Genomic DNA, 11,897 nt, shown 5'->3' on the forward strand with positions numbered 1-11,897 from the left:
TGTGTTTCTAAGAAGAGTATTCTTACTTCAGATACCAGACTTGCTTGATAAAGGAGACTTTTTGTTATATAGCTGCCAAACTAATATTTTATTGGCATAGAGTTGGAAGAAGAGTTATCTCTATTCGATGGGATGGAAAGCAGATTTCCTTTACCTAAAATGAAGCACTCCTGTAGAATGCAACAAAAGGCATCATTACGGTGCCTATGACATCCTGTGAATCTTGACTCACCGTTTCAGGAGTTGCAGATATTGCGAATACACAAAAAGAAGGGAAACATTGTCCTGTAGTTTTATTTGTAAGGTAAATGGGTAGATGCCAACATGGAATCTTCAATTAATAAAGATCTGTCCTCCTTTAGCTTTATTTTAGATCATTATTTTCTCCCTCAACCCAGGCAGCAATGAATGCACAGAAAATGTTGATTAGCACCAGATATAGCCCCACCTCACAAATAAAAAGCAGAAGCAGCAGACAGAAGTCTGGTCCTTGATGTTCAGAGTCAGCCAATGACCTTGTTCTCCAGATATTTGTAATCAGATGAGATACATTTAGGCAATAAAAATCAAATGCACAGGTATAGTATAGGTGGTTCCTGGCTCAATAGTACTAATTGTGAGATGGATCTTGGAGTCCCAGTGAACAACCACTTAAATGTGAGCCAGCAGCATGCTGCAGCTGCCAAAAAAGCCAATGGGGTCCTAGGCTGCATTAACAGAGGAATAAAATCAAGATCACACAAAGTGTTAATAACATTTTATAATGCCTTGGTAAGACCATACTTGGAATATTGCATCCAGCTTTGGTTGCCACTATGTAAAAATGATATTGAGACTTTAGAAAAGAGTGCAGAGAAGAACAACAAAGCTGGTTAGAGGACTGGAGACTAAAACATATAAAGAATGGTTGCTGGAATTGCATATGTCTAGTTTACCTCACAGAGTCCCTCACAGAGAGGGACTCCTCAGGGTGCCGTCAGCTAGGCAGTGTCGTCTGGCGACGCCCAGGGGAAGGGCCTTCTCTGTGGGGGCTCCCGCCCTCTGGAACGAGCTCCCCCCAGGACTCCGTCAACTTCCGGACCTTCGAACCTTCCGTCGCGAGCTCAAGACACATTTATTCATCTGTGCAGGACTGGCTTAGATTTTAAATTTACAGGGGTTTTAAATTGATTTTAATATTTATATTTTTATTTTTAATAATAGGGCATTGGAATAAGTTTTTTAAAGATTATTTTAATTTTGTATATTGATGTTTTATATGCCTGTGAACCGCCCTGAGTCCCTTGGGAGATAGGGCGGTATATAAATTTAAATAATAAATAAATAAATAAATAAATAATGAAAAGAAGGACTAGGAGTGACATTCAGCAGTGTTCCAATATGAAAGGAAGGAAGGAAGGAAGGAAAGAGAGAGAGAGAGAGAAAGAAAGAAAGAAAGAAAGAAAGAAAGAAAGAAAGAAAGAAAGAAAGAAAGAAAGAAAGAAAAAAAGAAAGAAAATTATTTATTGGCCAAGTGTGATTGGACACACACGGAATTTGTCTTGGTGCATACACTCTCGGTGTACATAAAAAAAAAGATACATTCATCAAAGAATCATAAGGTAGAACACTTAATAATAATCATAGGGAAACAGTCAATATAAATCTTAAGGATACCAGCAGCAAGGTTGCAGTCATACATTCATAAGTGGAAGGAGATGGGTGATGGGAACGATGAGTGAAGATTAATAGTAGTGCAGATTTAGTAAATAGTTTGACAGTGTTGAGGGAATTATTTGTTTAGCAGAGTGATGGCCTTCGGGGGAAAAACTGTTCTTATGTCTACTTGTTCTGATGTGCAGTGCTCTATAGCGTCGTTTTGATGGTAGGAGTTGAAACAGTTTATGTCCAGGATGTGAGGGGTCTGTAAATATTTTCACAGCCCTCTTTTTGACTAGTGCAGTATACAGGTCCTTAATGGAAGGCAGGTTGGTAGTAATTGTTTTTTCTGCAGTTCTAATTATCCACTGAAGTCTATGTCTGTCTTCTTGGGTTGCAGAACCAAACCAGACAGTTATAGAGGTGCAGATGACAGACTCAATCATTCCTCTGTAGAATTGTATCAGCAGCTCCTTGGGCTTTTTTGACTTTTTGAGTTGGCACAGAAAGAACATTCTTTGTTGTGCTTTTTTGATGAAGTTTTTGATGTTAGCTGTCCATTTTAGATCTTGCGATATGGTAGAACCCAGAAATTTGAAGGTCTCTATTGTTGATACTATGTTGTCTAATATTGTAAGAGGTGGAAGTATGGAAGGGTTTCTCCTAAAGTCTACCACCATTTCTCCGGTTTTGAGTGTGTTCAGTTTCAGATTGTTCTGGTCGCACCACGAGGCTAGTTATTCAACCTTCCATCTATATGTGAATTCATCGTTGTTTCAAATGAGACCAATCACTATTGTATCATCTGCAAACTTCAGTAGTTTAACAGGTGGATTGTTTGAGATGCAGTCATTGGTATATAGAGAGAAGTGGAGAGAGCACACACCCTTGGGGGGGCGGGCTGTGCTAAATGTACAAGTACCCAATGTGATTCTGTTAGCTTCACCTGGTGCTTCCTGTCTGTTGCCACAAAGGGGTTGCCACAAAGAAGAGGCAGTCAAGCGTTTTTCCAAAGCACCCGAAGGCAGAACAAGGAAGCAATGGATGGAAACTAATCCAGGAAAGAAGCAACCTAGAAGAAATTTCCTGACTGTTAGAACAATTAATCTGTGGAACAACTTGCTCCCAGAAGTTGTGGATGTTCCAACATTGGAAGCTTTTAAGAAGAGATTGGACAACCATTTGTCTGAAATGGTATAGGGTTTCCTGCCTGAACAGGAGGTTTGACTAGAAGACCTCCAAATCCCTTTCAACTCTGTTATTCTATTATTCTGAGTTTCCATTTCTTTTTTTTTTTAAAAAAGGTTTATTAAACTTTGGAAGTTCAGATACACTTTTTGCGTTTTAGTCCTGCTTTACTGAAATAATTTCATAGCCATAGAAAGCTACTGCACTGATTTGGTGAAAGTTTACTATTATTGTCTGTTTCTGCACAGAATGATGTTCGGAAGTGGGCTCAAACAGTGGGTCTGCACCATATTGAGACTGACTGGACCGTTTATAGCCTCCGAATGTTTATCGATGCGGCCAACACGCTGAATATCTCTTATGAGCACCTTGCTGGATTGCCTCCACTCCAGAAAAGTAAGTATCAGCAAAAGGCAGATCAGATACAGGTAATTCATGACTTATGACCACAAATGGGACCAGAATTTCCATTGCAAATTAGTGCAGTCATAAAAGGAGACATCACATGACCAGACCCAATTTTATAATCATTTTTACCACAGGCATTTAAGTGAATCAGCATGGATACTAAGCAAATTACCCAGTCATTAAGCGAATTCTGCTTCTCCAGTTGACTTTCTTTATGGGAAGCCAGCTGGAAAGGTTATAAATAGTAATCATGTCACTGCAACCATAGTAAGTGCAAGCTGGTTACCAAAAGCCTGAATTGCAATCGTGGTGGTGCAACAGTTGTGTTGTGACATAGGCCCAAGTAGTTATTACCAGACACAATCAGTCCTAAACAAACATATTTTATTAGAACAGAATTACTTCATTCTCAGCTTAGTCCAAATTAATCCAAAACAAAGTCCTTCAGAAAAAGTCCTTCTGCCTTATCACAAACCTTTGTCTTCTTTGGCACCCTGCCATAGGCTTTTCTTGGCAAGAACCCCAGGAAGTTCAGAAACAGGAGACAAGAAACAATTTTAGAATAGAATAGAATAGAATAGAATAGAATAGAATAGAATAGAATAGAATAGAATAGAATAGAATAGAATAGAATAGAATTTTATTGGCCAAGTGTGATTGGACACACAAGGAATTTGTCTTGGTGCATATGCTCTCAGTGTACATAAAAGAAAAGATACGTTCATCAAGGTACAACATTTACAACACAATTGATGGTCAATATATCAATATAAATCATAAGGATTGCCAGCAACAAGTTACAGTCATACAGTCATAAGTGGAAAGAGATTGGTGATGGGAACTATGAAACGATTAATAGTAGTGCAGATTCAGTAAATATTTTAGCAACATTGCTTTCCTACAAAGCAACGTTGTAGGAAACGTTTTTACTTTCAGTAAAATTTTTAGCAACGTTGCTTTCCTACAAAGAGCCCAAGAGCCATTGCTGCTCTTTTAAGCCTTATGGGAGGGGCCAATCATCTCCTGGCCTTACTCCCAAGTCATCCTTTTTGCTTTAGCTGCTCTTGCCTTCTGGCAGCTCTTCGCATGCATGCACTAGGAGGAGGCTCCTCCTGCTCCTCTGCCTCTCTGCTGTCCGCCTCTGGAGCCTCCAGAGTCTGCACATCACTCCCAGATGGTCCTGCCCCCATCTCTGCCTCCAACGGAGAGCCCTCATTCGGGCCTAACCCAGTCCAGGACTGGCCCATGGTCCTCCCCAGCCTTCTCACTGTCTGACTCCGCTGCTAGCTCTGCAGGCTGCTTGCGGACCACAACAAGTTGTAACTTCAAGGACTAGCTCCAAAGATAAGTAGAATTCATTTTAGAATAGAATAGAATAGAATAGAATTTTATTGGCCAAGTGTGATTGGACACACAAGGAATTTGTCTTGGTGCATATGCTCTCAGTGTACATAAAAGAAAAGATACGTTCATCAAGGTACAACATTTACAGCACAATTGATGATCAATATATCAATATAAATTATAAGGATTGCCAGCAACAAGTTATAGTCATACAGTCATAAGTGGAAGGAGATTGGTGATGGGAGCTATGAAACGATTAATAGTAGTGCAGATTCAGTAAATAAAAAAGTAGAATAGAATAGAATAGAATAGAATAGAATAGAATAGAATAGAATAGAATAGAATAGAATAGAATAGAATAGAATAGAATAGAATAGAATTTTATTGGCCAAGTGTGATTGGACACACAAGGAATTTGTCTTGGTGCATATGCTCTCAGTGTACATAAAAGAAAAGATACGTTCATCAAGGTACAACATTTACAACACAATTGATGGTCAATATATCAATATATCAAACAGGCCTTTGTGGTGGCTAAGATTTTTAAAGCAAAATAAAGCTCTGTTCCTACCTTTGGTCAAAAGGGAGCAATAATATTCATGCCAAATTATCTGTATAGATAGGACAACTATGCAGTTTTTTCTGCTCAGTGGTACCCTCATGCTGCCACCTGGTGGGTAATAAAGCTGGTAGAGTAGAATGTATAATGGCAGATCTTTCTTCTTCATTCCTATTTCCAAGTAGAGAAGGAATGAGGCCGTTGCTATTGCTCATGCTCTCTTCTTATTCTCAAGAAGATGTAGTTGACTGGTGCGTCTCATTTCCAGCTCAATAATTCATTCGGTATTGTCTCCTCTCTCCTTTAGCAATCAGAATTTTTGATTATAGTTAAGGAGAGGAAAGGATGCAAGCAGAGGAATAGGCTTGTACTAAACGTTTTATGTATCCTTTTTTGGTATGTGTGATGCCTTTGAGTCAGTTTTGACTCTTGAAGTCTGCCTGGACAAGTCCCTGCAGTTTTCTTGGCAATACTTTTGGAAATGTTTGCCATTGTTTCCTTCATAGGGCTAAGAGAAATTAAGTAGCCCCGAAGTCACCCAGCTGGCTTTGTGCCTAAGGCAAGATTAGAACCCACAGTCTCTGGTTTCTAGCCTAGTACCTTGACCACCAAACTGCCTTTTATATCTTCCCTAATGCCTAAGAAATATAAAAAGAAGAGTGTCTGATTTAAGAGGGATCAGCAGCACTTCTGGATTGGGTGTCTATGTTGTGGGCAACTGGCCAAATATGCCTTTATGGAGCCATTTCCACCTGCACTGCTGATCTTCTTCCTCTTCTTCCTAGCATATTCCCACAAGTGCAGAGTTCCCTTTTCGGATTATTGAAAGCCACTTTGCACGGTCAGTTGTGTTTCCAGGGCTCAGGCCCGTACCTTGCATATGGTGTCTTGTCATCTCCGCTTTGGGTGCCTATGAGGTTGCCGGCCATTAATTTCTTGTTGGTAGGCAGCAGGGGTGAAATCTAAAAATTTTCCCTACCAGTTATGTGGGTGTGGCTTAATTGGTGGGTGTGGCTTGGTGGTCAGATGACTGGGTGGGCATGACCAATAACAAATAATAAAAATAATAAACAAAGTATACAAAACAATAAGAGGTACCACAAACCAACTTTCACACTTTACATACACACAACACAACTGACTCACACACAATGTAAAAGCAGCTGCTCTTCACCCAAAATGGCCCCTGCAACAAGCAGGAACCTCACAGCCACAAAAAGCTCACAAACCAACTTTCACACTTTACACACACACACACACAACACAACACAACACAACACAACTGACTCACACACAATGTAAAAGCAGCTGCAGTTCACCCAAAATGGCCTCTGCAACATGCAGGAACCTCACACAGCCACAAAAAGCTCAAAAACCAACTGACTCACACACACAACACAACACAACACAACTGACTCACACACATACATATACACGCACACACAAAATGCCACATACAGCTTTGTGAGATTTTGTGTGTTTGTGTAGTTAGAGTGAAACATTACAGAAACACACCAAATCTCAGAAAGCTACACAAATATTTTATTTTATTATTTTATTTTATTTATATTTTTTAGATCAGGGGTCTCCAACCTTAGTAACTTTAAGGGCCTCTGGTGGCTCAACAGACTAAGCAGTCTGTTATTAACACAGCTGCTTTGCAATTACTGCAAGTTCAAGTCCCACCAGGCCCAAGGTTGACTCAACCTTCCATCCTTTATAAGGTAGGTAAAATGAGGACCCAGATTGTTGGGGGCAATAAAAGTTGACTTTGTATATAATATACAAATGGATGAAGACTATTGCTTAACACAATGTAAGCCGCCCTTGTCTTCGGAGAAGGACGGGATATAAATTCAAATTAAAAAAAAAAGGTTTGTGGACTTCAGTTCCCAGAGTTCCTGAGCCAGCAAAGCAGGCAGATTAAGTTGTTGACTGAGGAGATGGATTAGCTAGCAACTGAATCTGCCTGCCTGCTGAAACTGCTCCTTTCCGGCTGAGAAAGCCATGCTTTACATCAGTAATTAGGTAAGTGCCTTATGGCAGCCCAGAACCTCTTAAAAAGGAGATTTTCTACAAGCTCTTCAGCTGAAGAGCTTGTAGAAAACATGTTTTTTAAGGTTCTGGTGATGAGGAACTCAGCTGGGATCCCCAGAGGAATCTTTTAAAACCTTTTTTTTTACCTTTTCGGCTAAAAAGGTTGTTTAAAAAAAAAGAGTTTAAAGGGTTCTGACGATCCCAGCTGAGCCGCAGGATCATCAAAGTTTTTTTTTTACTTTTAAAGGCATGTTTTCGGCTGAAGAAAAATTGCTTTTAAAAGTAAAAAAAAAAAAATCCTCTGATGATGGTGTGGCTCAGCAGGGCCAGGGGGCGGGGTCAGGGATTTTTGCTACTCCGAACCACCCGTCACCATCGCTACCGGATCGGGCGAGCCGGTCAGAACCGGGAGCATTTTACCCCTGGTAGGCAGTCTTGGCAACGGTGGAAGGTGCTGCTCTCAGGACATGTCCGTATCAGCCTTCTCTAATCTCTATAATTGGTGCCACACCAAAATGTTGTCGAATGATGTCATTTGTGATGTCATCACAAATGATGCACTGCACTGCACTGCACTGCACTTGCACTGCTGATGGAAATAAGAAATATGCAGCTATTGGTGTTTGGTCAGCTTCATCCTCCCCCATGCTTCTGCTTGCTTTATTGTACTTTTATCATGGAGAGCCATTTTTCCCTTCTCTTTTTTTCTGATTTGACTTTGCCAACAAACCAATAGCTGCATATTGTAAACTCAGTGAAATTTGTCAAGGCATCTTAAGTAAATGCACTGCTGTTCCAGGTAGCTATATTTTTTTCTTGGAATATTTAAAGGAGATAAAAACAAAGTATGACCTAACATGTTTAAAATTAACAGATTTATTACATTGCAGGATTCTTGTTTCTGTTAAGTGGCCCAGGCTTTCCAATCACGCTCCATGTATAGATAACAGGAGTTCAATTTCCAGTCCCATAATGAGCATGTTGTGTTGGAAAAGCTGATTTAGAGAATTACATTCATTTAGCAATGCATGAAAGTGATATAAGAACACAGAACATAATAAAACCTCTGCTGCATAAGATAGTAACTTTTTTTGAAAACATACATGAAGGCAGTCATCTCTCCTTTTCTATTTATTGCCTCTACACCTGGACATGGAATTTGTCTAAATATTTTAAAATCCCTAAAACTAGAGTTGTTACTGTCTCTTGTAATAATTTCCATCACTGGAAAATTACTTGTTTATTCTAAACCTAGTGACAATCATTTTTAATTAGTACCCTGGGTTTCTTGTTGATTGGTGCATATATCAGCTACATAAGGCTGCAAATATATAGAAAAAATAGGTATGTGACTTGACACCCTGGGTAGCAGAGTTCAAACTTAAAAGGTGCATACATTTTTTCTTTTCAGAGTTTCTGACATTAGGACTCTGTTCTATCCAGCGGATGAGAGAGGACTATCTCCTGGATACCCTGACATCCATCTTTGAACAATCTTCTGAAGAAGAGCTGAAGGAAATGGTGGTGGTGGTACATTTAACGGACCCAAACCGTAGGTGGAATTCTCAAATGGCGTTGGAAATTGCCATAAGGTTTCCTGAACAGCTCCATCAGAGAAACCTCGTAGTTATCCACACACCTCTTGAGTATTACCCTCCCTTGGAAGGCCTAAAAAGGAATTTTAATGATCCTGAGGAACGGGTGCGGTTTCGATCAAAACAGAACGTTGATTATGCTTACCTCATGAACTTCGCATCCAACCTCTCCACCTACTACCTCATGATTGAGGATGATGTCCGTTGCACCAAACACTTCCTCACAGTAATCAAAAGAAACCTAGCATCCCAGGAGAGCACCACTTGGGTCACTCTGGAATTTTCCAAACTTGGTTACATTGCCAAGCTCTACCATTCTACTGACATCCCCCGGCTTGCTCGATTCCTCATGCTCTTTTACCAAGAGATGCCTTGTGATTGGCTTTTTGTGCATTTCCGTCTCCTGCTTACACAAAAGGAGGAAATTCGTTTCAGGCAATCCCTTTTCCAGCATGTCGGTCACTATTCCTCCTTCCAGGGCACACTAAACAAACTGAAAGATGAAGACTTTGAAGAGGATTTCTCTAAGATCCCTGACAATCCCCCAGCAGATATAATAACCGATATTGGAACGTTTCAGAATTATAGACCCAGTAAGGCTTACAGTAGTGTGATAGGCTACTTTTGGGGTAAGGCCCCTTCTGCTGGCAGCTCCTTCACACTTATCTTTAAACAGGCTGCCCCCATCTTCCGCATCCAAATCCATACAGGCTCTCGGGATTACCCAGATTCCTATCTCCATGAAGGGCTTGTAGCATTGGGCACTCATAAATTGCATACAAGGTGTGCTAATTATATCACCATTGGGCACTTTGTCAAAGGAAATTTTGACAAGCAGAACCTAGAGAATAGTACCACCTCTGACCCTGATTGTGTGCGCATTTTGGTAACTAACTCTCAGACTGAATCCTTGATCATAAGTAACATAAGCATCTGGATAAAGCCTAAAGCTTGACTCCATTTGAACGATCAGGATCTCTCACAGTATAAGAACATTATTTGCAGACAGATCCTTTCTGGATACAAGAATCCAAGATGCAGTGGAAAAAATCTCAGTCCTAATGATGATATATTTGTGATCTTACAGCATAAGAGCCCACTAACAATGTTCTTCAAAAGATGGCTACAACTTGCATTGTCTCCTGCTTGTCAGAAACCCTCCTTTTCCAATTGAGTGTTTCCAGGATTATTTTGTATCAATCTCTTTTTCCCCACAAGAAGAGAGGTTTGTAGCTCTATATGAAAAAACAGTAAGATGGGACCCAATCCATGGCTTGTTAGGAACCGGACTGCATAGGTGGAGTGAGCAGCAGGTGAAAGTGAAACTGCACTTGTGTCAGATCTAGTTTGTGTTCTCCATCTCCCCCCCCCCTTCCCAGTTCTTCTACAAAATTGGTCCCTGGTGCCAAAAAGGTTGGGGACCACTGAGATAGGAAGCTGAAATAAGCTAAGCTGGTAGCAGTGGTGAAATCTGAACTGGTTTACTACCAATTCGCTGGCTACGCAAATGCATGCACATTATGCACCATGCACCAAATGCAAGGTGTGCGCGCACAGTGCACACCAAAAGGAGGCATGGGGTAAGTAGAACAGCACAGGTGATCAGCTGTGACGTGCAATCTTTTTTTTTTTTACTTTTAAAAACTATTCGGCTGAATAGGTTGCCAAAAATGCGTTTAAATGTTAAAAAAAGGCTTGACGATCAGGCAGCTCAGCTGGGTAGCTGGGATCGTCAGAGCCTTTTTAACCTTTTAAAAGCATTTTTTTTGGCAACCTATTCAGCTGAATAAGTTGTAAAAAATGCTTTTAAAAGTAAAAAAAAGGCTCTGATTGTGCAGCTCAGCTGTGATAGAGCCTTTTTTAATACCTTTTAAAAGCATTTTTTTAAAAGAAGCAGGAAACGGGTGACCAGGCATTGGGTGGGCATGGGTGGGGGAGGCAGGGATTTTTGCTACCGGTTCTCTGAACCACCCTCCGCTATCGCCGATCCGGTCCGAATCTGGAGCATTTTACCCCTGGCTGGTAGTATTGGGAAACAACTGTGTTTCAAAAACAACTTCCTGTGTTTCTGCTATTCAAGCTTAGTATCTTTAAATGATAGTTTAGAAAGATGAAAGTGATGTGATAAAAGTTCTTTGAAGCATATGTAACTTTAGATCTGTTAACTTCAGTGGTGGGATTCAGCCAGTTTGCACCACTTCAGGAGAACCGGTTGTTAACTTTCTGAGCAGTTTGATGAACTGGTTGTTGGAAGAAATCATTAGGGCAGAGAACCGGTTGTTAAATTATTTGAATCCTACCACTGGTTAACTTCTAAATCTAACTTAAGGATGGGCTCTTTGGCTTTAGAGATAGCTTGTTCTAGCTCCATCACTGTTAATACTTGAACTGAGAAGCCACATAAAGAAAAATGATTGTGTTTGTATGCGGGGTTTTCAATAAGGATTTAAATATATCTATAGGAGTAAGTAGGGCCAATGAGTCACTTCTGTAGTTTTCATCCTTGCAACACGGCCTTGCAAATGACAGGACAATAAGTGATTCAAGTGAGTAACTAACTTCACAGATGAAGTAATTTTTACAGAAGTGCAATCTTTTTTCTAAAACCATAGGAACAATATTTTGTACATCAGCACTGCTGAAGAAATATTTTAGATATTTTTCTTAACAGAATGTGACCAGGCATTGGGTGGGCATGGGTGGGGGAGGCAGGGATTTTTGCTACCGGTTCTCTGAACCACCCTCCGCTATCACCGATCCGGTCCGAATCTGGAGCATTTTACCCCTGGCTGGTAGTATTGGGAAACAACTGTGTTTCAAAAACAACTTCCTGTGTTTCTGCTATTCAAGCTTAGTATCTTTAAATGATAGTTTAGAAAGATGAAAGTGATGTGATAAAAGTTCTTTGAAGCATATGTAACTTTAGATCTGTTAACTTCAGTGGTGGGATTCAGCCAGTTTGCACCACTTCAGGAGAACCGGTTGTTAACTTTCTGAGCAGTTTGATGAACTGGTTGTTGGAAGAAATCATTAGGGCAGAGAACCGGTTGTTAAATTATTTGAATCCTACCACTGGTTAACTTCTAAATCTAACTTAAGGATGGGCTCTTTGGCTTTAGAGATAGCTT

At 40.3% G+C, this 11,897-nt stretch overlaps 1 protein-coding gene across 2 annotated transcripts in view; it reads left to right on the top strand.

Moving 5' to 3' along the window:
- The window catches only part of LOC131194758 (alpha-1,6-mannosyl-glycoprotein 4-beta-N-acetylglucosaminyltransferase-like), a 28,845-nt gene extending 18,160 nt beyond the window's left edge, over nt 1-10,685 (top strand). The window contains exons 3-4 of one of the 2 annotated variants that reach the window (XM_058176135.1): nt 3,075-3,222; nt 8,586-10,685. In XM_058176135.1, the coding sequence (XP_058032118.1) occupies nt 3,075-3,222; nt 8,586-9,724 (1,287 nt within the window). In that variant the 3' untranslated portion in view covers nt 9,725-10,685. The remainder of the gene's footprint in view (nt 1-3,074; nt 3,223-8,585) is intronic. The other variant, XM_058176134.1, reaches the window with a different exon arrangement.
- Nucleotides 10,686-11,897: the final 1,212 nt, after the last annotated feature.

Source organism: Ahaetulla prasina, chromosome 3 (genome assembly GCF_028640845.1).
Source record: "Ahaetulla prasina isolate Xishuangbanna chromosome 3, ASM2864084v1, whole genome shotgun sequence".
Classification (NCBI taxonomy): Eukaryota; Metazoa; Chordata; class Lepidosauria; order Squamata; family Colubridae; genus Ahaetulla; species Ahaetulla prasina.